Source organism: Chiroxiphia lanceolata, chromosome 5 (genome assembly GCF_009829145.1).
Source record: "Chiroxiphia lanceolata isolate bChiLan1 chromosome 5, bChiLan1.pri, whole genome shotgun sequence".
Classification (NCBI taxonomy): domain Eukaryota; kingdom Metazoa; phylum Chordata; class Aves; order Passeriformes; family Pipridae; genus Chiroxiphia; species Chiroxiphia lanceolata.
In genome coordinates, this window is record NC_045641.1 from 22,227,242 (window position 1) to 22,253,175 (window position 25,934).

At 40.6% G+C, this 25,934-nt stretch overlaps 1 protein-coding gene across 2 annotated transcripts in view; it reads left to right on the top strand.

Moving 5' to 3' along the window:
* Window positions 1-1,634: 1,634 nt before the first annotated feature.
* WASL (WASP like actin nucleation promoting factor) overlaps window positions 1,635-25,934 on the top strand; it is a 49,442-nt gene continuing 25,142 nt past the window's right edge. For both annotated transcript variants that reach the window (XM_032688415.1, XM_032688416.1), the window contains exon 1: window positions 1,635-2,129. In XM_032688415.1, the coding sequence (XP_032544306.1) occupies window positions 2,016-2,129 (114 nt within the window). In that variant the 5' untranslated portion in view covers window positions 1,635-2,015. The remainder of the gene's footprint in view (window positions 2,130-25,934) is intronic.

A 25,934-nucleotide genomic window follows, 5' to 3' on the forward strand; every position in this document is an offset into this window, starting at 1 on the left:
ACACTGTGACCACACAAGGGAGGTGTGTAAATTTCCTCAAAATGGCTTTGGCTATACAATAATTGTTTGTTTTATGAAACAAAACATGCACACACACACACCCCAAAAAAACCGCCAAAAACCCAAACCAAAACCAAACAACCCTCCCCAAAATCCCACAAAATATCAAGTATCTTGTAAAGTACTTCCATTTGTTTTATCTCATTACATAATTTGCAATGAACAAAATGCAGCCAATATTCTATAGCTAAAATATTTCCCATTCCACTAAAATATGGACATACTTATACAAAGACGTGTGTAAAACTGAAGAATTTAGAATTGCTGAGAAGTACTTTGGAAGCACTGGTTCCTACTATTTTTGCTTTACAATAAGACCCAGCTCCCTTCTGTGACACCTCCAAACTGAGGAGGTGCATGTATATGTATGCATTTCAAATTATTTTAATGCCGCAATATCAGGATTTTCTGCCATATTTTCCCTTCCTTACACTTTTTGGACACAGTTACAGGCACTTAAGTACAGGCAAAAGGGCCTATAAGTAGAGCAGAAGGGGCTGCCATCTGTTCCAGCCTGATCTTTTGGAAGATATGAAGAGAAGCCAGGACAGCTTTGTATAAAGACTTGCGTCCCCAGGTTTTCTTCCTGTGCTTCTTCAGTTCTTTCCTACAGTACAAAGTAAATTGCAATGGGGGGATTGCTTTAGCACCTGACAGATGGACAATTAATTTACCAGAGGATGAGAAGCCAACACATTCACCTAAAACCACAGAAAAGTAGCGAGGTGATCACTCTAGTATCTGGTTTTCACCTTCGTGAACATTCCTTTTGTGTAGCTGAAAGCCACATTGGGCATAAGACAGCTGTGCTCTGGATCTTTGGTCTTTGAAAGGTCTTCAATCTCCATCGCAGCTACTTGCTGTGAAGCAAAGCAGGGGGAAATCTGTCTGACAAAGGCTGCTGATTGTGTACGTGATTTCTCCTCAGTAGCTGACTCCCGGAGAGCCTGAAGTGCCTACCCCTATTTTGAGGTGTTTCACCTCAGACTGTGGCAGGCAGCGTGAGGCAGGGGGCGGGTGACACCCCCGGCTGGGCAATCGCGCCGCCAATCACGGGGAAACAGCTTCCTTTCCGCCGCAAGAGGAGGAAAGATTTTTTTAGTTACAAATTATGTGGGGTTCCATTGACAATGGAAAGGCTTCCAGCACACGCTGATTCCCGCACCCGCGGGAGGCCCGGACCCCCACGCTCAGAGGACATTTAACCCCTGCCGGGACCCTTCGCGCTCCGGGTGATCCCCGCACGGGCCCGGGCTCCCCACGCCCACGCCCCCGCCCGCAGCCCGCGGCGGCGTCCGGGCCGCGCTGCCCCTCAGGGCGCCCCGGCCGCTCCCCCGGCCCCCGGCACAGCTCCAGCATCCCGGCGGGTCCCACCCGGGACAGGGGGCGGGGACCGCTCCTCTTCTTCCTCCTCCTCTCCGTCAACTTCTTCTTCATCCTCCTCCTCCCCTCGTCCCTTCTCCCCGCCCTGTCCCTATCCCGGCCCGGCAGGTACCGCGGAGGCGGCAACTGAAAGCGACGCCCCCCTCTTCCCCCGCGCGGCGCATGGTCGCGGCAGTCGCGCGCTCGCCACGCTCCCCCCCCGGCTGCAGCGCGCTGTGGTCTCGCCCGCCCCCGCTGCCATGTTGGATCGCGCGGCCGCCGGGGCCGGGCCGGAGTTGGAAGTTTAGGGGCGGGAGCGATCGGGATCGGGCTCGGCGCGGAGCGGCTCTGGCGCGGCTGCACCGCTCCCGGCTCCCCGGAACACTCTTCCCGGCGCCCTCCCCGCAGGCCGGCAGCCGGCCGAGGCCCCGCCGGCCCTCTCCGCCTCCCTCCTTCCCCGACTCCGCGAGGGAGGCTCCGCGATGCGGCTGCTGTGAGGCCGCGGCGGCGGCGGCGGCGGCGGAGGAGGAGGAAGGGACCGCGGGCGCCATCGGTCGCAGGGTGGCGAGGGCAGCGCCGGGCCGGCCCCGGCCATGAGCGGCGCCCCGCAGCAGCAGCCCCCGCGGCGGGTCACCAACGTGGGCTCGCTGCTGCTCACCCCGCAGGAGAACGAGAGCCTCTTCGGCTTCCTCGGCAAGAAATGCGTGGTGAGTCCCGGCCCGAGGGGCGGGGGGCGCGCCGGGCCGTACCCAGCCGGGCGCGGCGGGCCGGGGCCCGGGGCGGGCGGGGGCGTGTGAGGACAGCCCGGCCGGGCGCCGGGAAGTTGGGGCTGCGGAAGTTTCGTCCCGCTCCGCTGCCCCGTCCCAGGCCCCGCTACCCTCCCGGCCCGCGCGGGGTGGGGGGCGATGGGCGGCGGCGGCCCCTCGGCCGGCCCTGAGCGCCGGGCCCGGCCTCGCCCCGGCCGGGCGGCTCCGGGACCGTCTCGGATGCCGCTGCGGGCACCGTCCTTCCGCGCCTCGCTGTCCCTCGGACGTGGAGCTCCCCGCGCCCTGCAGCCGAGCCGGGCGCTGCCGGGGGAACCGGGGAGGGAGCAGCCGCGGGCCTCGGGGTTCCACAAAGTCCCATTGCTCGACGAGGCTGGGACGGGCCCCAGGTGCACCAGCGGTACAACAAAGCAGTGTTGATGAAGTTGTAGGAAGGCTCGTATCAGTGCTAGGCCTGCCTTCGGTTTAGTCTGTACTTTTCTTAGCCTAAACAACAGGTTCGTGTAATCAGATGCAACTCAAATACTGCATTTTTTCCTGTTTCTATATCAGTAAGTTTGTATTCAGAATACCTTCTTGCATGTTAATATAAAACTGTACCAAAGCTGTATTTATCTGTATTAAAGAAGTACTTGAAGGCTTCAAAAGTTAACCACTTCAATTAGAAAAGAATCGGCTTTTAAAAAAATTATATTTTTGAAAAAAATGCTGGTTTTTGGAATCCATTGAAAATTATGTTTTCTGATGTTCTGTGTCCAGTACCTAAAATACTGTTAGGCACTTGCTGTAAAGCCATGAAGAGTGTTTCATGAACTTAAAACTGTGACTTAAAGCAGGATATCTGTGTAGTCATAATGATTCCACATAACTCTTTGGACTTTGAAATGGTATTGTTGATCAAACTGTTCCAAGGAAAGTGTAAGATGCAGTAACTGAACAGGAAGTAGAGAATATTTACATTGGGGTGGGTTAAATAAGATGCTGTAAGTTAAATATGTCAGAAGGTGCGACCGTAAAGCATATGTTTTGAAAAGTATAGATTCCTAAAAAACACCTTCAGTTAATTGAACTGGCACACATTTTATATCCTCAGCTTTTTGCTAAAAAAAGAAAAAAAGCACCAATTTTTCTCTAAATATAAAAAATAGTGCATGAATTTGTATGTGTAAATTGATTTCCAGTTTGTTTTTCTACAACTTGGATTTCCACATCAAGTGAACACACATTGAATTTTTGTTATACAGAGCTGTAACACTCACCTACTCAAGTTCTCAACTTTTCTGCGTGAACACTGTTGAAAGCAGACTGGAGGTAAATAGCTTCACGCGATCTGGTAGTCGTGTGATTTGTGACAGGTTGCAGCTTTCTAGACGTGGCTTGCTTGAAACTACATATTCTTATGGTTTACTCTGAATGTTGGATGACTTTCCAGTGAGGTTCTTCTAACAGTGGTCCGTTCTTTTCCCCAGCCCTATGTGCTCTCTAAGTTAAGCATAGGCTCATCTTACTACAGTTGAGGATCTCTGCTCAATCATGAGGACTTGGGCATTGAAGCTCTAGAAATGTTTAACCAGGCTTTTTGGCTTCCTGTGTGGCATGAGACAGAAATTCAGAAAGAAATTCATGAACAGATTGAATATCTCTGTCCCTTGGAGGGCAGTGTCTGTCAGAGAAGTGGGATGAGCACCTGGAGATGGTAACAGCTTCGGCTGTCTAACTTGAATCCACAGTGTCTGTCAGAACCCAGCTTGGTACTCTTGACCTTCTAGCCTGACTCAAGGGTAACATGCTATGCTGATAAATATCTTTTTGCCGTAATGTACAGGATATTTGATCTCTTAATATCCGTGTTTGAATTACTCATTAGTTAAGCTTCAGACTGTAAATGCTGCTTTTTAAGGAAGGAAGATTTTGCGAGTTCTGTAGGATGCTACATGCTTGCTTTCACATCAGCTGAAATGTCTGGGCTGCCTGGCTGCCACAGGTGTTTCTGTCACTGTGGGGCATGGAGAGGCTGCTGGATGGGATCTGCATCTGCCACATCAACATAATTTTAGGTTTTATTTGGCTAGACCTCATGTTTAGATCACTACTGCAATGACACCAGACGAACAGTTGAGACACTAAACTATGATTCTAGATGCTCTTTATAGTAATAATTTATAGAGCTCTTATGGAGGGCATAGTGCTGCTCTCAGGCCTGAAGGGCTTGGTTAAGAAAGTGGCGCTCTGGACCTGATTTATTTCAGTCTTTCTTTTGACTCTGTTTCTGACTGATAATAAGGCAGCTACTTTGAAATAACATTAAGGATTCAGTTACCTGATTTTTGTTCTATAGAAAAGCAAAGGAATTTATCAAGTAGTATAATTTTGATTGAGCACTTAGAATGGATGAACTCCAAAACTGACATAGTTTCAATGGCATCTTAGGTAATGATGACTGATAAATACAGAAATTACCTGGGAGTGGGTGAAGTGGTGAAGAGCCATTACTCTGTGTCTTGCTGAGGTTGATACCATTTTCTGGACTATGACTGATACTTTGGGAATCTCATTGACTAGTAGACCAGTGTACATACAGAGGGTAATTTTTTTTTTTTTTTTTGCCTTTTTACTCTCTGCCCCCCCCCCCCACTTGCTGAGCTGTACAATGTTTATCTGAATCTATAAGTAATTAAAATACCTTTGCCCATGACAGATCAGGCTTCCAAAATCAAGCCACTCACTGATAGTCAAAGCTGCAGCTATAGTTAATTTGGCTGAAATATGAATCCAAATGTAGCAGGATCCAAACCTACTTGCAGCAGGTATCCAGTGTAATGTAGCCCTTTAGGATTTCCATTGTTGTTTAGGCATATCACTAATTTTCATTCAGGTTTGTGACATTTGTTATCTAGGTCAGGTGTAAAATTTGCTATCTCTAGAAAGTTTTCAGTAACTATTTTTTTATCATAATGCGGAAATAAAATTTTATGTAAAGTTATAGTAAGGTGAGCTATGAGATTACTTTTATGCATTTTACTGAAATATTTTTGTGATTATGCCAGACTTAGAAGTTTTTGCTTAAATCTGGCTAGTTACAAATCAGTTACTTTAAATTTGTTCTGAGGAATGAGTTTTGTAAGAAAAAACAAGTGCTAGATGTCCCAATAATTTGTAATAGGGAAATAACTTTTGTAATTTACATGATTAATATTGTTGAGAAATGTCACTGATGAAAAACTAGTTTATTCTGCAGAATTAATTTTTTGAGAAGCCTTAGGAAAGAAAACAAGAGAAGTATGTACTTGATTGCATTAGAAGTAGCATTAAAAGTAGGTCATATGAAGTATGGATATTTTATACCACTTAGAAGTGGATCTCAGCACTTGGATAAGGTGTAGTGAGTAAGGCTGAAATATGTTGTTATTTCTAAGATCTTGCTATGGTCGATATGGTAAACAGGAACTGGTGAAGAATGCAAAAAGAGAAGTGACACAGCAGTAAACTAAGAAAACTGTTTTGGCTGCTTTTAAAGTGCATGTGACCAGAATAAGTTTGTGTATCGGAGCCAAAGGACAAATTACAGTAATAGCTGAGATAAAACAAAATAAAAACCTGAATGGCAGTTATAGCTCGTAATTGATAAGATTTAAAGGTTTTATCAGGAAAGGACTTGTAAGATTACTTGTGTGCATGAAAACAGCATGAACTAAGACTTGAAAATGGACTGCAGGTTTGGGCAACTACAGATAATGGGCAACTTTATGTCCCTGAGAAGTGTTGGGACTTCTCAGTTTGAGTTTAAGCTGCAGTCTGTACATCTAAAGAAAGTTCACATTGCAGTTTAAAAAAGAGTTATCTCCTGTATAGATAAGGAGAACTGAGTAATCAGTTCAATGGTGATTCTCTCATCTTTGTGTTTATTTTTAAATGAAATTTGGAGCAGGAAGACAAAGTGTAATGGACAGAGTCTTGTGGAACAGAAGAGCATTGAGAATTATGCCTGGATTTCTTTCAAGGTCTGTCCTGTTCTACAAAAGACATGTAACGTCTTCAGATGCCTCACTGGTATCCACTAGTCAGTTCCCTAAACAACTTGTCAGCAATAATCTTCCATTCTAGAGGGAATGACACTGGGTTTTGACGAACCAAACCTGTGCCTACAAAACTGATTTTCACAGTAACGGGTCCTATCAGACCCTTCAGCAAGTGGCTCAACCACCATCCTTATCATAAAGTGTTTCTCGTGCTTGTTTTCCTCACAGCTTGCTATTAAGCTAAGGCAGTGAACTATGCTGTAAACACATTATTTACCCATGAATGAGAAATGTTTTGAGACCACTTGTGAACGCTGTTGCATCTCATAGCTGTATGTATTTGAGACAAAGCAACAATTCACAGAGATTTGGTTCAGGAGTAAGAGACAGAAATTTAGATGTTAAAATCCCAACATTGTCAGTAAACCTCCGTGTCAGTTATCTAAATCTCCTATTCAATTTACTTTAAGATAAAAACTTCAGATTATCAGCTGAATTTCTGTCTTTGCTTCAGCGACTGTAGTGGTACCATCTCTCCTGACCGTGCTTGTACCTCATGTGCTAGACATGCAGGATGAGTCCTTTTACAGTCAGTTTGTATCTCTGTTGTGAAGCATTATGTATTGCTAAACAGAAGGTGATCTAGTGAGATAGACCTGGAACAAGTGTCTCACGCTATTAAGTCTTCAGTGCTCTTACATTCTGTTCTGAGCATCTTTGTAGATCTTTTCTCTGGTTTTGAGGTAATCAAGTGCCAAAAGTCTCTCAGCATCTCTGTGGTTAATCAGCTGGTCAAGCGTACCACTCGTGCTCCTGATAAGTGCTCTGGAATCCTATGATGTACATACACAACAGTACAAAACCAATTTGTAGTCACAAGCTGTTATATTGTAACTTACTTATTCTTCACAGCTAAGAATCATATTGAGAAATTTAGAGGAGGGCAAAGGTTTAATGTAGAATTCAGATGAACAGTCATGTTTTGAATGCAAGATTTCCACCAAGATGTCCAGATACCCCTTGCTTAAGAGAACATGTAAGGAAAAGGTAGTTTCTTGTTAGAAGATAAAGACTTTGCTATTTCATGCAAATATGTCAATATAAAGACTACTTTGTTCTTCCTTTAGTGGAAGATTGATGTGATTTCTTGGCATTATCTGCTTGTAAATACTGGTTTGAATTTGTTATCATTAGAACGTTTTTCTCTGTGATTATTTCTTCTGGGGTTCTCAAAGATTTAGTATAAGCCAAATTTGTAGCAAGTAAAATGTGTAAGATCTACTTAGACCACACAATTTCAGGGTAAAAACATGATAATGGAGAGTGTTCTAATTTTAGATCTCAGATTTCTTCTTCTGAAGGAGTTCTGGTACTACCCTCTGAAAAAACTCACCCATTTTTTCTTTGGGACTTCTTATGATGCTTATTGTTCCACTGTTAGTGTCTCTAGTAGCGCCAGCATTAAGAATTCATCTACTGCCATCATCAGTAGTGGCTACAGGTGACAGCAGTGGCAGCAATTGCTTAGTGCTGGAATGGGTGGAGTGAAGCATTGCAGTGATTTGTATATGATGAGTGAGTGCCACCTAGGAACTTGGCAGTAGTTCATTAATCAGCGTGACAAAAGGCCTGATTCTGTCATCGACCTTTTGTAGACAGAACTGTCTGCAGAGTAGATGGGGTTTGTGGAATGCTCAGTTTGCTGAGAAAGTTGACTCTTGACTTAAAGCTGTGTGGTAAGATTTATGGTGTCCTCCACTGAGCGTGTTTTGTAGGCTTGTCTCTTGAGGAATCTTTGTAGTACAGAAATAAAACCTAGTATAGTGCAGGAGACTTATGGTTTCATGACCTAATACCTAGATAATAAAATACAGGAAGTAACGAAAATGTGTCATAGGCACTAGAGAGAGTTACTTATGGTAGGTTAGGGTACAATTTCCTCAAGAAAAGCTGACGGTTAAGTCTTACTTGGGCCCAGAGGGTTTTGGTTTTTTTTTATTGGACAGTTTGTTTTCCTTGTAACAGTAAATCATACAAAGTGGATTTAGTGGAACTAGAAGTGTATCTTCATGAGAGGTTTTAAACAGCTTGTATACCGGGACATGACTCGGTTACTGTAGAAGACAGTTTAGTTTCTAAAGGTATTTGCTTGGGTATGTTGGCACACTAACTTCTGTGGCTTCCAGATGTGTTGTTTATGGTTGGATAAGCAATAAAATGGGAACAGTAGGTGCACAGTTACATTCAGGGACAGTTGCAGTTCAATTTGAAGATCCTGAAGTGTGCTGTGATCATCACATGACAGGAGCAGTGTTCTAGAAGGGCCAAATGGAAAAAGAAAAGATGCAATGCAAACAATCATGGGTACACTTTCTTAGAAAGCTGCTCACTTGATTAATTCTTCAAATTCGGTAGTGTTTTGTCAGATAGCCATGAGTTAAAGGTAGACAATTTTGCTGATACCTCTTTGTGCAGAGAATGACACTTCAGGCATCTCAAATTGGAATGCTTGTGTTAAGAGTATATGGTTCTGGAATGAGTTCATTAAATGAATTACTCAGTTCCTGTAGACATAATGTTCTATGGAGATAATCATTGCTGGCAAGGAAACTGTTGCTGCAAAGCTCCACGACATAGTGACAGATCTGCAGATTGCAGCTCACCTTAGGCACTTGCTTTCATACATGCATCCCCACCTTGGTGAGGCAGTTTTCCCTCTACTATTTGGCTATTCTTTAAATCCTCACTCTTAAGGCAGCTTTTTTTCTTTTTACGTTTTCTGGGAAACTGTGCCACTATGTTTTCCAGTTCTCCAGTGTGTCTAGCTTAAAGCTGAGAGATCACCCTAAGGCTTGCTAATCAAGGTTGTGTTTCCATTTCTGTGAGACAGTTTCACACACCATTTTTCCCTTCAGAATCTTATGTGTAATTCAGAATTCCCCTGCATTCATCTCCTTTCCCTTCAATGCAAGTGCGTTATTTTGCCTTTATCTCCCTTGTTAATTAGCCACTGCAGCATTAGAGTAGTGTATTGAGTGCAGATATGGTCCTATATAAGCATATTTTGTATGCGAAGGTACTGTGTGCCTGCAGTTTGAGAAACACCAACCTAACAAAAGAAAATGTGACTTTTACCTTTTTGAACAGCTAAGAAAACTGTATTTAATTATTTGAACTTTTAATTATGCAAAGATAAGTCTCGCCTCTGAGATTGCAAACCCTTTTGCAAACCCTTTGTGTTTACTTCAAGTGTTATTGATGATGGCTTTCCCAAAACTTAGGCAGTACTTGCTGAGGTTAATTAATAAGGCCTAATGCTTGTCTTGCTGTCTCTTGTTGGAGAACAAGAATATTTGAAAATGGGACTTTAGCAGTAAATTGTAAATGCTTTCTTCCCTTTCAAGGTGATAGCCTAGAGATTTATCTATCTGTATGTGATTTGTGGATAAGAAAAGAAATTAGTATTAATTTGTTGTATTAATACTTTTCTGTGTTAGGGATAAAGAAAAGTAAGAGATATTTTACAATCTCCTTAGTACATTTTCTAGCAAGCAATAATTTATCGACTTAAAAAGAATTTTAGCTTCTATGTAGAAAATAATGCTTTAATATCTTTAATATTTTTATGCAACCAATTACTGTAAAGTTGGCGATTATGTTTTAGGAATCCATTTAACCACTATTTCTTTTGTAAGTCCTGTCCTGCTGATGTGCTTTGAAGTCCTGCGTAGTGACCTCTGTCTTCCAAATCTCATCTCCATTTTCATCAGGGTCTCCTTGCCCTCTCTTATCACAGATTCTCTTTTTTCTTTTTTTTGGCAAGTTTTCTGTCCTGTCCCAGCAAAAGGGTTTCCTCTGTTTACTTCCTCTTTCCCCCTTATACCTCAAGTGCTTCCAGGATCTTCCTTTCTTCTTTCAGCCCCTGCATCCATAATCTGCACAAAGATCTCCAGGTGGGACTGACTCCTCCTCACTGTTCTTCCCTCCACTCCTTTACTCCCTCTACTTAACAGTCTCACAACTGTTTTGTTCTTGCTGATGAACTTTGTGTCTCATCAGACATGTGGTCCTACCCGTACCCAGTGCTGGGATAGACAGGGCATGTACTCTTCTAAACTCAGCAGCGTGCTGCACTAGGAAAGAGACAGGAGAGGAGTCTCTGCCAGCCAGTTGTTTGCTGCTGTGGACGTACTGTGCTTTAGCCCAAGGCCTGGCCATTACACATTTCTCACCTATTTCATCTTCACTGCCCAAAGTCATTGCTAATATTACTATAGGCAAGAGAACTTTTGGTGGATATGAGAAGGGGAAGCAAAACCTAGAGTATGGTATTCCTCAGGCTTCTTGCACTGCTCCACCTCCACTGCTGCTTCTCCAGGGAGGACCAGACTTTCCACTTCATAAGCTGCTCTGTTAGGAAGCTGTATACTGGAAGATACAGCTTCAGCAACTCTACAGGCTCAGATCTGAAACCACAGAATTGCTTAGCCCTGCTTTGAGTGAACTGTAAGTTATTTCCTGCTCCTCTAACCATGTGACAGCTCTCTCTGAGCACAGCTAAGATGTGGTCATTCTTTGTAAGTAGACATTTTTCCCTTTACTCCCCCTCAGTCAGCCAAAGCAAACAGAAACATCACTTGGCTTATGACACTAAATATACACAAAGGCATCCAAATAGCCTGCATTCTGTAAAACTGTGCTTGATTTTTGTGGTTAACTGGAAAGAGGAAGAAAACTATGAACATCCTGTAGTGGTGTATGTTCTGTGTAATACCACAGGGAAAAGCTTCCCCTTGCATTTGCAAAGAAGGAAGCAGTATTTACTAATAAATAAAACTCAGTACTATTTTTTTCTTTATTTGCTTTAGTTTGTAGTTGACAGTATTTCAGATATGAAATTCATTTTATAACTGGGTGTGCATTTATTAGTATTTGTATTTTTAGTAACCTGAAAATTAACAGTTAAAAAAAAATACAGGTTTTGGGCTTAATTTTTTGCAATGTTATATCAGCCAGTATTTTCTAGCCCTACAATAGGTCTTGTCATTTTGACCTTTCTTAAACAATGTTTACCTCTTGTGTTACACTGTACTGTTAGCACTGTGCTCAGTTTGTGTAGCTTGAAATTTAAATTTAAAACTATGCAAGGTTTTAAAGTGTGATTGCAGCAGAAAGTGCTGGTTGCACTTGATCTCTAGAACTCAGTAGCGATTCAACAAATCATTTATCTCTTTAAAATATTTTAGTTTTGTCTTCAAGAGGTTTGTCCATATCAGTTTCAGGTGCCAGTGTTTCTGTACTCGAGAGATTAATCATAAATCTGTATCTCTGCACAGAGCATGCCCTTCCTTGCCTTAGTTCAAGCATCTATATGCAATAAACGTGTAATTGTGTTACAATTTTGTTTGCTAGGATGCATGGAGATGGATTTGGTGCTGAATATTTTGCTGGGACATGTAGATCTCCATGTCATGGTTTTCACTTCATCTTTTTGTGTCATTCTTTGAATGCTTCAGTTCTTCATTGAGACTTTTCCTTAATAGCCTCTTTGAACATTTCTGGGCTTTTCTACCTGTACACAACAAATCCTGTCTGTTTGCCCTCTTCATATTGTTTAGATGAAATTTGTTTGCTGAACAAGTATTCATGCTGCTGCTCTGTGCTTCACACTGTATGATGGAGGAGTCCATCCCCCACAGTAACCATACCTGTCTGGATCATCCCTTTATGTCCCAGATAACCAGAACCAACAGGCTCAAAATGGGAGGTACACAGCACACATTTAAGTTTGATGGCAAAAGGATGCACCTTGTCCTCTTTCTCACCTCTGATCTGTGAGCCAGCTGTGCTAACACGTTGATGCTAACAAACTGAAGTAGGGCAGTAGTGTGAACTCAGGCACAGTCCCGTGACTGTCCATGGTGTTCAGTTGGTTGGCACACTTCCTGGCACAGGTTTGATAGCTAACAAATAGTCACCCAAAGTAATAATGAGCGGGGGTTTGGTGTAAACACAGTTCCTGATACATGGTAGGGATAGGGCCATTGTTACCTGATTTGTGTTGTATTAGTAAGAGAGTTTGTTCCTCTGTGCAGATGTGTTTTCTGCTGTACCACTTACCACCATATCCAGAAAGTGGCCCTGCTCTTAGTAACTGATACTTGCACAACCAGTGGAAGCTGCCAGGAGACAAAAGCAACTGTGGTGCTGGGGATGGGATGTGAGCTGTCTGTTCTAGCATTGTTAGTATTAGTAGCATATACATCACAGAATAAGGGTCAGCCCTGCTGCTGTGCTCATAACTGTCTGCTTTGACATTAAGTCAAAGTCAGATCTACCTTTCCTGACAGCAACAAAATTCACTATTGTCTTTCTGCTCCTAGAAGTTGCTCTTGGAAACCTGAGAAAATGCAGGTGTCTAGAATTTTCCAGCAAATGAAAGTGTTCCTCTGCATGTAACAACCTGCTGCAGTGGACAAATTATTAAGCGTATCTGTTACTGATATTCAGATACTGATATCATCATGTTTCTGATCTCCTCCGATTTCAGAGGAAAAAATTTCTGAGGAGATGTAGCTAACTTGTAGCTGTGCTTCTACAGACTGTATTAGGTACAGCAAGGACGACCTTAAAGGCTGCTGCATTTCCTTTACTTCACTTTTTGGTTTCAGAGCACTGGCCTACCAAGAAAATGCGTTCCTGTCTAGAGCTTTCTTTTCTGATGAGTAGTTTGTAAATAATTTAAGCAAAGTTCTGTCCATTTTCAGAGACTCCAGGGATGTCCTGAGTTCTCTAGGAATCTTACTTGAAGCTGCATTTTGTAGCGTTTTAGCAGTTTTTTGTCAGTTCAAATGCAACAATTTGTTTCCCACTTGAGCTCTAGAGACAGTTTTAAGGTGTGTAGTGTGATTAATGATAGTTTAATCATCACATACTCTGTCTGTTCTGATATCTCACCTCGATCATTGGTTCTGTCTGGGATGTAGAGGTACGAGCTCAGGAACCTTTTCAGTTCTGTCTTCTATGCCTGCTAGATCTGTTAGACAGTGTTTGCATGCCTCGGTTCTGTAGACACTTCCCTGAAGTTTTTATTTAATTATTTTTGTTCCCTCTAGTGTCTGGTGATTCCCTTTTTCCCCTCAAGCCATATTTTTTTCCCAGTGCCACTTTTGTAAGTCAGCACTAGCAGGAACTGGTCCCCTGGTGATGCTTAGTACTGTACAAGAAGTTCTCTCCCACAGCAGGTAGCATTTGCTTCAGAGCAGAAGGGAGATAACAATCCATCATGGATTTAGAAGCTGAGTGCAGTTCTGGCTGCAGTAATGGTTCCAGCAATGAAATGATGCAGTACCAGTATCCATATGGCTGGAAATAATTTCTTCAAGGTCACCGCATGCAAGCAGTATCACTGTGATGCAAGTCTGAATTAGCTAAGGATGTTACGTAGTTGGCTTATTCCAAATAAACAAACTAGCCATCAATACGGAAGTCTGCCATGCATCATCAGGGTTGTTTTTTCACTTCAGTGCAGCATGGTGCCCTCATTTGTCAGAGTAATGTAGTCCTGAAGTGGACTGACAGACATGTCACTTCCTTGACTTTGGAATTCTTCAGAGGACTGTAGTGTTTGTTGCAGAACTGAAGCTTTTACACAGGGATTGGCAGATTTAGAGCTCTTAGTTCCACATCAACTAGTATAAAACTCTTAAGTTGTGTATCGTATTGCACACTGCATAGTGGATGGCAGTGGCCTTCTAAGGATGCACTTTTGAATAACAAATGTTCAGTGGGATACTTCCATCAGGGAGGTTGGCTAGCCTTCAATTTATCCTATAAATCTGCTTCATCTTCTGTAAATAGTCCATATGCCCAGGAGTGGATACTGGACTAACAGGAAATCAAGATCCACACCCCCCCGCCCAGGCTTCCTCAAGGTCCGGGTGAGTTACTGACACACTCCATCACCATTTTCCTATAGGAAGCGTTTGTACCACAGTGTTGAAGCTTCTGGCAATTTAACTTCTAGGTCTTTCAAGGACCCAGTTATACAGTCTTTAATCTGATGTTCGTAAAAACCACCATACTGGACTTCTATCAAGCCATTCATTAATGCATTGCTGTTATGTAGGTCCCACTCCTGTGATAATTTCTTCCGAGATTGGGGGTATTTCTATACTCATACAAAGTCTTTTGAGTAGGATGTGATTGTTCTTGAACTCTGTCTAAACTGGATAATCAGCTTGTTTTTTTTAAACTGTATACTCCTGGTGTTATCTTTTATACACTCAACATCAAGAGCTTTCTGTTTCTATGCTAACAGACTGAGGCTGTTCAGGTGCTCAGAGCAGTTGGTATAGTTAGTTGACCACACAGGAAGCAAATATCCATACAAAAACAAGAAACCCAATGTCTGCTTTGAGAAATATTGTTTCCAAAGGTGTTATACATCTGAAAAAAATAATCACTATGTCATTAATAACTTTTCCCCCATTTTAATGGTTATAAGTAGTATTAATGCACATTTTTATTATGTTGGTGTGGTGTAACAATATACCTGCTGATTTTACTGTCATAAAGCACTGTAACTTATCGTAGCAGTGGAGGTTTTCAGAAAAGTGACACACACTTGACCTGACAGGAAAGCTGTTGCCAGTTCTCCCAAGCACCAAGAACCATTCACACTGAGCATGTTAGCTGCTGTCAGCTCCTGAATAGACTTGGAGACTTGCAGAACAGTAGTTCAAAAACTGAAGCATGTAATTTTTCAAATCTGGGGCTTGATTAGGGTAATGATATTAGCTAATTAGACTGCCAGTGCAATATAGATTGATTGTTGTCAGTGTTTCACAAAGCTATCTTAAAATGTTTTTTATTAAAAGTTTATATTTTGGCTCAACTTGTTGTATTTAATTGCTTTAGACAAAAAGCATAAAGGTCAGTTTCAGACCTAATGTTTCTTTTAAATGTTTTTTGAAACAAGTAGTTTTTTGTCTTAAGAGTTTTTAAAATATCTTAAAATACTGTGTTCATGTTAATAATATTGGTGTGACTCTATGGTTCTAAGCTCTTATATTGATCTAATAAATATTGATTTTCCTTAGTGTAAACTTTTTCTCACATGAGATATAGTATCACTTTTGTACTGTTGTAAGTAGAGTGAATTAATTTTTATATTACCTGTAAATTCAGGTGGATACCTACTTTTAACTTTTCATGTAGCATATACGTTATTGATGCTGAACAATGTTAACAAGTTACAAAGAGGAACACAGCAGTTATGGAGAGGTAATTATCTTCAAATGAGGATGCTTTTGTTCTGATCCATCCAAACATATGAATTTTAAAAAATAAAAGATTGAGAACAATATCACTACTCCTTTGTTCCTTACTTCTGCCTATGGTTGCTCATTAGAACTGCCAGATCTGCACTGAAGGAAAAAGGAAGTATTGTGTGATTTTTATTTTTTTTGCTTTAACTGGAAACTGGTGACTGGACATAGACACCAAAGTGTTGAGTGCAGTGGAAAAATGCATCCTGCTGCCCTCTTTCTACAACGTTTTTGTTGTGTAAGCACACATTTTAACTGTGGATAAGTAGATTCTTTACAGTTTTTGCTTTTCTGGTTGTGTCCAGCAGAGCAGGCAACCTCATGATAAGTAACATTCTGGCACCTTAAGGAGTTACAGAAGAAGAATTTTGGCTCTGAGGAACGAGCTTTCCCATTCAGCAGCCCTCTGTGCATTTATATGCAGATAGTGGGTAATAAATTCAGGAGTCCTTTGTAAAACAATCTAGATGTATGGGATGATGAGATTGCCCTTATTGAAGGGCTCTGTCAGAACTAGAGTAGTGTGCCTAGTTTTCAAAACTACTTTTTTGACGGGGGGCGGGGAGGAGGAAGGTGTAGTCTCATGTTTTTTTCAGTCTTTACATACTGAGACTTCAGGTGTTGTTGTTGCTCAAGGATTATCATGGAATAGACCACTGAGAAATGCCAGGTAGGTGGGAAGTTTTGAGTCATGTGCTTTGTACTCTTTATTCTTCCATCTTAAGAATCAAGTGTTAAATATAATGTGTAAAAATTAAGTGTGATGGTGACTTATAAAAGCATTAGTAAGTTTGGTACAAAGAACTTGAAGCCATGGTTTGTCTAAGATGGAAATGTGTGATAACTCTTAAGCCTGAGATCTGATTAGAATTGGCCATATAAGACCACCATTCTGTGCCACTGCTTCTAAACTGCTAAAGTTTATTTGTACACGGGTGAATTTAAGTGGCTTTTGGCCTCCACAGCACACTGGTAAATGCAGTGCAGGTACTTGGAAAGACGGAGCTGCCAACAGGCAGAGACCTTTGAAACTCTTTTAGCTGTAATAAATGTCACTTTACTCAAGGGGCATACATACCCCGTGGTAAAAGAATATCTCCATTTCCTTGTCTAAAACAGCGAACAGTGACCAGGTTATCGGGTAGTAATTAATGTTCATTCACTGGGGAGAAAAATAACCCTAGTGATGTGGAAATTAACCTGTCTTAACCTTTGCTATTAGCAGAGAAGATAATGTAGACACGCACATCCCACCCCCCCCAAAAAATAATTTATTTCTGTCTGTGGCAGCATAGTATTTTTTTCTTCATCAGTAGTTCTCAAAGCACTTTATAGAGGTAGAGCTCTATATCAACATGCTGCAGATGAAGAAGCTGAGGCATGGGAGAGAAATAAATGCAAACATCATGCAATTGCCTATCGCCAGAACTAAATAAAAAGCAGCAGTCTCCCAGGCATTCAACTAATGTCTAGTGTTTTACCCCTGTAGTAAGCTTTGAATATGGCCAGGGATCGTAGAACTAACACATCTTTGTGCCTTCTTTTTTTTCCCATATGTTATCTACTTTTTAAGACTTGTCGCTAGGAGTAACTTTATTCATAGCAGACTCGGTTGCTGGTATATAAAAACAAATAATCTTATGTACAGTTATGTTTCCTTGTGTCTGACTTGAATTCCCATAACTGTTCTGTTCAAATGTGAACTGCTGAAGGAGGAATTAATAGACATTGAATTGTGGCACAGTGAAAGTGTGAGGGGGGGTTGCATCTCTAAGTACCTTTACGTAAGTGGATTGAGTCTGCTTTACAGGGCAGGACACAAGTTGTATACACCATTGCAAGACCAGTTACTGGCTACTATTCAAAGAGGTTTTACTTTTAATAGCCTTTACTCATATTTGTTAATATTTTGAAGGGAGTTCTTTGTTTTATGTTGGCATGAAATTAATGTGTTCTTATAAAAGAGTTCTTTTAAAACAATTTAGCTGTTTTACTTCAGTACTCTCTAAGTATCAGAAGTCAAAAATTCCTTATTATTTTCTGTCTTTAAGTGTAAAGATCATAAGTAAAATTCACCTAAACATCATTTCTGCAAAGCCAATACTCATTTTTTTAATTTTTTTTTAAATCTGGACCTGGGAGTACTAATAGATGCTGAATAGCATTTTCAGGGGCTCATTAATTAATGTTCCAGAGCTGGGATAATTCATGAATTCCTGAGGTTTATGCTTCACATCCTTTCTTTAATCAATTTAACCATTGTTCTAAAGATTTTTACTTGCGAACTTCATGATACATATACTATTAAGTGGGTTGATAGGGAACTACAGTTGATCTAACTCTTAAAAAATGGCTCTGAATTCTAATGTGTTTTTCTTCTAAAAGCTCACTCATATGTTCAAAGTGGGTATGAGGATCTGCTCATAAGGACTTGCATTAAATATGGAACATCTAGAAAAGTATTACTGTGTAGAGAATGGAATGATTGATGAAGGCTGAAGAGAGAGGACCTTAGTACCAGAAGGCAGTGTGTTGCTGGTAGAAGAGATGTTGAGGGAAGGGGTTTTCCTTATAGCTGAGTAGGCAGTGGAACAGGACAAAACAGATGCAAGCTCCAGTTTTATCCCATGTGTTGCATGAAATCAATTCTTGACTTGAATCTGTATGGTTTGAAATCCCAGTCTGCAGTTCCTGTGTATGACCATGAAACACAGTTTTGAGAACTGTTTAATCTACATATCTGTACAATGTTCTAGTTGCATAAGGATCATCCTAGTCTTAGGAGTCTTGATAAATTTAAAATGGATTAAAATCAAAAAGTAGACCTGAACATTTAATCTGAAAATTCTCTGAGCTTTGGAAAGGAACAGTCATATATGCCTTGAATCTGAGTGTCTCCTGGGAGGCTGCAGATGGGAGTGGAACTGCAAGACAAAATGTCTTTCTTCTGTAGTGAGAATTTTTGCTCCGTGGCGCTAGGACAGTGACAAATTTATGGACAGACTGTGTGCAGCACATTCTCTGTTCTGAAAGTAAATATGTGTACAACTTCAACTGCAGAACACAAATAACTGCCTTGCCGTGCGTCTGCTGCCTTCTGGCCAGCTAAGGCTTCAGCAGCATTGAGCTGTGAGGTGCAACACAGTGAGGTGCAGTGATGCTGTGCAGGTAAACAGGAAGTGACGATGTTCATCTTGCTCATCAGTGGAAACCCCAGGTTGTGCATGTCAGCTCGTAAATGATCTGATAAGCTGAGATAGCTTGGAATGTTGTAATCTGCAGCATTCTTGTGGTTATGGTTATGTCATATCTCAGGAAGGCTGAAGTCTTCCATGTGTTGCCCTGAACTGAGGTTGTAGGATTTGAAAATATATTTATGCTGTGTCTGACAAAAGCATGTCTCTCTTAATCATGTGCTGTTTGATTTGGGTTATATGCTATGTTGTTTACCCACATTTTAATTGTTGGTCTTCTGTGATCCACTGTTGAGCAATGAGTGTTTTGAGTAGGAGTTGGCCAGCTCTAACTGAGGTGGGAGGTTCTGGGAGGTACTGGAAATGTAAATGAACTTGTATCTGAAGATATTCAGAAAAATGTGAGCTATCTGCAAGTGAATGACTGTTGATTAGGAGTGGAGGATCTTTTTATTGGACAACTGCAGATTTAAGTCCAGACAAGCACTTTTATGGCTTAGGTTTGTTAAACAGCAGTCCCTTCTTTGTTGTAACATCACTTAATGATCCACTGGTACTTTCTCCACATCAGTGAAAGATCTTCAGTGAGGATGTTGCAGCTGACTTGTGTGCTCATCGGGGCACATGCAAGGCAGGGAATCTGTTCTTGGATATTAACTATGTTTTTTTAAAATTGGTTTGTTCTCTTGATTCCTTAAATGTTTTGAGCTGTGTTGTGTGGAACTGTCTTCTATAACTTAATGTTTCAGAAATGATAGAAAATACCTGATATGGCTTTTTGCTATTTCTGAAAAACCTCCTTTCTTCCTTCTCCCTTCAAATAAGAACAGGCAGCGTCTCTTATACAGTGGCTTTATTCTTAATAGCCTAACTTTGTGTAGAGGTGGGAAGAACCCTCTAACTCCTTAACATCTACACATACTACATTTTTAAATCATGAGAAATTAAGAAATGAAACAGAAGCTTTAATCTTAAACTTGGACACTGTTGGCAACTGTAGCAAATAATTTCATAAGCAGTAGAAGTGGTGAGGCCTCAATGTCTTAAGCTGAGTAATTTTTCAGCTTACACCAAATAAAGCTTTACTGATGTGTTTGGGTATTTACAAAAGGCTCCCTTGTGTCAGTTCTGTCAAATAACGTGAAATCTTGCTTTAGTTTTCCTGTCTGTGAAACAATCAGTCTGTCTTTGAAAATAATGTCATGTAAATAGCATTAAAATTAGAAGATTGTTTCCAGCTGCTTAACTTGGTGAAATCTGCCAGTAAACTTAAGTTCTGTATGTCTTCTTTCTATGGGAATCTAGTTTAAAGTCATGTTGGCAACATCTGAAGATAGCTTTTTTGCGATACACAATTGTCTTTAAAGATAAGATTATTAGTAATTTGTTAAATAAATTTTCAGAAGCTGTAATAGCTTTAAAAATTGAAGTAATCACAGTTTATCCTAATTGCAAATAAAGTAGTATCCAAATCCCCAGTGGATGAATGCTGTCACATGTTACTGATTTGAGAAGATTCTGGAGGCATCCTGGTGTGAAAACATAAACCAATCTGAGAGTTGCAAAATCTGACTGATGAAAATCTAATTTTGCAGTCACAATATTGTGGAGTCCTTGTAGAGTATTTTTAGCAACAGAAAAGTATGTGCGTGTATGCTATCACACAGTATCATCACACTTCCTTTGTACAAGATTCAGTAACCATAAAAAGCCTGATACACTGTTCTTAAGGGAGGGGAAGCAAAAAAAGACAGGTTGGGTGAATCTGTTGTACTTACTCTGTCGTCTGGGGCCGTACTCTTTGTGGGCCTTCAGATGGTGTCAGCAGTAAGCAAAAGCAGTCTGCCTTCAGCATCACCAGTCTTTTCTCTCTCCTGGTGCTCTTTTTTCCTGTCTCAATCCCTTCCTGTCTATAACTGGAAAGTAAGTAATTAGACACTTGTGAATACTTATTGAGAGCTTTAAAATTTGGTGGAAGTGTTGATTTGTGTTCATATATCTTGCTGTTAGGCCTGAATGGCATCCAAACCATCATACTGGACATCCATGCTTAAGAAGGTTGAATTACCTAGTATCCAGGGCTAATAAATATTGTAGGATTCTGAACCTAATTAACTCTTCTAAGTTCTGTGAAAGTGCTAGGAAATTTTTTTGTCTACTCTAGCAAATGCCTCTGCTACTTATAATGTTGAAATTGTTAGGGAAGCATATTTGCATGTTGTTTATGTGGCCTAATTAGTTAGGGATCATTTCAGTAGTGGCAGGCTTAGTCAGTTCATTTAAAATCACCATTGGAGGAGATTGCATTGCATGCCTTCTGTAGGATTGTGTGGTGGAGAGAACATTCACCCTGGAAGTGGGTTATCAGCCCTTCCTAGCAGGAAGGGAACACACTGTTCCCACATGGTAGGAGACTCCTCAATGCCAAGAAAAAAGCTACATTTTCTCTTAAAACAGGACCACTGTGCAGAAGGGAAATTAAACTGCCAGAAAGAGCAAGTAGAGCTTGATTGTGTAGGATGCCAAAGCCTTCCCTTGAGAAAGGGGTGAAAGTTCCAATACCTGGTCCCTGCAGCAGGTTTTATGTTTCTGTATTGAGTGATGAGATAAAATACGTAACTGTGTTGAGCACTGCAGAAACATTTTTGGAAACTCAATATATTTATGATGTAAGACATTAATGCCTGAAGATAAGACCTCCCTCTTGTTCTGGAATTGACTTATCACTGTCTAATTCCAATTTTGTTTGCTTTGAATAATACGAATTTATTAATGTACTGACATTTAAAAGTATAATTGCAGAAACATAAGCTTTTTTTGAGAAAAACAAGATTTCAATTAATGTCTCTGATTGGTCAGTGCTACATTTTAGTTGTTTTTGTTTTCTTCAGAATTTTTTTAATCGGAGAAAGAAATGTGAGCCACTGGTTTCTATCTACTTGCCTGATTTTCTGCGAAGTAGGCTTTATTTTCTGTAGAGCTCGTTCTCATTTCTGGTTTTTGTCTTTCTCATTCGTGAGTCTTAATGAGTTTCCATATCTTCTTCCATGACTCAGATAATGCTAGGCTATTAGGGATTGCCTTGGTACTGAACCTTCCTGTCCTTCTTGTGGTCAAGATTAGAGTTAGACCTCACTAAGCATTATCCACAGTGACGTGGTACTTGATGTCAGTATGCCTGTGTTCCTGAACCCTGCTCTCTGATGAAAACTATTACCACTGTTTTAATGTCAAGAAAGGGGCAACAGCCCTTTATTCTTGAACAGTCACCCTAGAAGCAAACTGTGGGCTCTCTTCCCAGTCTTGTATCAAAGAAAGAATGTGTGACCCAGGAGCACCCAGCATCACCTGGTCAGACTTCAACATATTGGCTTAGCCGTAATAAGGATTTTCACCATAGCATGTCTTAAAAAGACCTGCCATGGGTACCTTCTCTCCAGTTCTCATATTGATTAGGACAACATTTCCAGATACCTGCTTTATAAAAAAGACAATAGAAGTATTGATTTCTATTCTTACAGGGTTTGGATTGCACACAACTACTCACCATAGCTTCTCCCCCCCCCCCCCCAAAATGTTAAAGTAGCTTTTGTGTTCACTCTGACTTTCTGGCACAAAGTCCTCAAACTGACTTTGTGAAGAAGCTACAGGCATTGTGTAAGTTTTTTTTCAAGAGGTTACTCTGTTTAGAACAGAGTAACTTGTTAGAAACAACTGATTCTACTTGTGTTCTTACATTACCAGGTGAAGTCATCTTTTTTTCCACAGTTTTGTTTGTGAGACACTTCCAAGGGCTGGGAAGGATAACTTAAGAAAAGCAAGATGTCATGTGCAATTAACTTACGTGTGTATGCAGGGTTCTGCACCTGTATGGGGAAAAAACCCATTACTCTTAAAATTGGAAAAGGATTGAAATTTACTGCTAGTGTGTACTAGTAGTAGCAGTACTGTCAACACCTAACACATAGCAATACTGAACCATTAGAGGAATACATGAAACTGAGTTGCATTTTTACAAGCTTTAAAATGGGAGTGATTAAGCAGTAGAACAGATTCCCTAGAAGTGATTTTGCAGCCTTTAAACTTAACTGGACAGGACCTTGAGCAACTTGAACTGTAGGCTTTTAATTACCCTTGCTGTGAGTAGGAGGTTGGCCTGGAAGACATATAGAAGTCACGTCCAACCAAAGTAATTTTATAATTCTTTGATCTTTGCACCACAAGCTTGTTGTCAGCTGTACTACAAAAACCATCCCAATGGATCTTTTTGTTCTGGTGTATATTGAGGTGACTGAACATCATCTTACAGCCTTAATCTTGCTGCCACTCTCTATTGTGACTTTTGCCCCCCTATATTTTAATGTCTGTCAGCCGTAAGTCATCTATTATGATGACTCTTTCTTGTGCAACTATCTGTGCTGGCTTGCTTCACTGTTTTTTTGAGAAACACTGAGTTACAGCAAGTTATTGAGAGGCCACCACAGCAAATGTTCACACCAGAAGGTGATCAAAGCTATCTGCTATCTGCTGCCCAATTGGAAACTGTCCGTGGCTGCTGTGATCACATTCTGCAAATGTGTGATGACTAGGTGTGGCTAAGTTTTGTAGGCAGTAGGTGTTTTCATGAACCTTTTGTTGATACCACATTTCCTGCAGTATGTGTGTTGAAGGGTAAGACTAGATCTGCCAGTGAAACAGCCAGTGTACAGCTGACAACACCATACTTACTGCTTCATAGCTCATCAGCTTGAGGGGTGTGACAAGTCCCTGGAATCAATGGCATGTCCTCCAGCTGGAGACTGGTGTGGAAAAAGTAAAGGGAACTAAAGGGGGGTTGGTTTTCGTCTCCATGGCCCATCCATTTTTGGTGGGCTACCTTATTTCCTTCCTCTATGCATCTTTTCCAAATATACAGCTATATAAAAAGGACAAGGTCCTCACTAAACTGTTAAGAAAGCAGTAGTGACAACTTTGAAATCTTCCTCCTGAAAATACAGTAATAACTTTAGGTATTAAGTAACAAAATAACTTTATCTCAGAAAAAAATACGCTCAGGATATTGAATCAGTTGTGTGACCTACTCTGAAGAAGTATTTACATATAGTTTTAAAGAACCCATACTTTAAAATGCAATATTCTCTTCTAAGAATGCTATGAGAAACTGAACTGACAGTGAATGCTCACTCAGAAAATGCAGTAGAATACTCAAATTATGATATTTGTGTAAATGTTCTCAGACGCTGCAATTGTGCAATGAAGTTGAATTTTTTTATTGGAATTTGTATGGCTTCGATTCATAATGAATAGCAGTAGATGAAGTTTATGGTTCATATATTTTCTCAAGTTTTAAATTTTGCTTATAGGTCTGTAAATTTCCAAAGGGTGTGGATGATTAATTATTTTTGCCACCTGTCTTCCAGAAGCTAAATAGCAGAAAGCACGGCACCACTGCTCTACATAACGAAAATGAACAGTGGATGAAGTAAAAGGAGTTGGATTTAGTTGTCCTCCCCTCCTGACAAAAATACACCTTGTATTTTTTCCTGTTTTGCCCTTTTATTAAAAAACCATGAGTCATGTAACAGTAGAATTTGTGAATTATATGTTCTAACATGTGAGAACTGCATTGCAGTTTGTCAACACTAGGAATTCGTACAATGCTAATGAGTAAGTTAAAATGTAATTGAACTCTGAACTCAGAAGACCTCAAAATAACACCTACTTTAGATTCAGCGAAATTGTCTCTAACTTTAAATCAAACTCTGCTCATAGGGTAACCAAGTGTACATTAAACAAGTATTATGATTATGCAGAATGAGGACACACTCTTTTTGTTTAATATTCTTCTTTCTACTCCTGGGATAGGTCTTGGCCCAAGATTTTACATGCAGTCGTCATTGAGTTACAACAGTTACTGGTTTACCCAGGTAATCCAGTTAGTGCTTTTGCTGTTAGATATGATAGGAAGCAAGGCATAGGGAGCCCTGTCTCAACACAAATCACTGTGCCTTATATTTAAGTTGCGTGATTCCTGCTAAGACCACCCATTTCTGTGGGTAGTCCTGTTGGGTGGAGGTTAGTGGAGCTGGATTTGTTTAGGAGGGTTGAGAAAGTTTCTTGCACGGGTGACAAGATAGTTGCTATAATTGAATGTGAACTGTAGAATGGCCCATCTTTGCTCCTTTGTGTTGTCTTGTGTCTACAACATTATTGCTTTAGCAATGAAGATGATATTGGAGAAATGAGGGGGGAAAAAGGTGTTAGAGAAGCAGAAATTTTCAACAAAATCTGACCAGCTGTGCCCAAAATTAAGTAATTCCCTCTTGCAACATAGAGACGAAAATGGCGTCTCTTAGCTGACATTAAGTTGCAAGTATACCTGTTTTGTGGTGTAGCATGGCTAGTTCCCAAGGCCCTTTTTACTCATCTGACAAGTGCAGTTATGATTAAATTGTTCATATTACTCTGTAGGTTATAGGGAGAGAAATTTTACTCTACCCTTAGTTGCCTCGTCAAGTACTCTACAACTACAAAGCACTCTTTTTGTCAGACAAACATGCTTTAACTTTTTCTGTAGGTTACCAGAAAGATTAGTAGTCAGTCTGACAACTTCTGAAGAGGAGGCTGCAAAGAGGAACAGAATTATATCTTGACTTGTGAAAGTTAACATCACAGTTCTTGGGCAAAGTTTATAGAGCTTTCCCAAGGCGTAGCTGCAGTCTGCCTACATTACTTTGACTCTTATCAGAAAACTTCCAGTTCTGTTAAAGAATCCAATGAAACTTAGATTATTCTTTTGGTTTCTTAAACCAAGAAAAGTGTGACTATGGTGATAATGATATTTAGTAGATAATCTTATAATGCAACTAGGCATGCCTGCATTCTAGATGTCTACTGTTTTGGCAAGTAGTTGAATTCATGAAGGTAAAGTAATCCTCGTTGAGCAGGTGGGGAAAACCTAATCTGGAGACCATTACTCAGATTAGGTATGATTCATCCAAAAAGGTCATGGAACTATAGCAGATCTATGAAAACATCTGTTTAATATTTCATAGTGAAAAAGGAAATAAAACTCTCTTTGACTGACAGTGAAATAAATAGAGAACAAAACAGAAAACTGTTATTGTGACCCTATGTTCAAAAGGCTAACAAACTGCATTCATATAGGATAAGTCTCATCCCCAGTCAAAGGAAGATGCAGTAGGA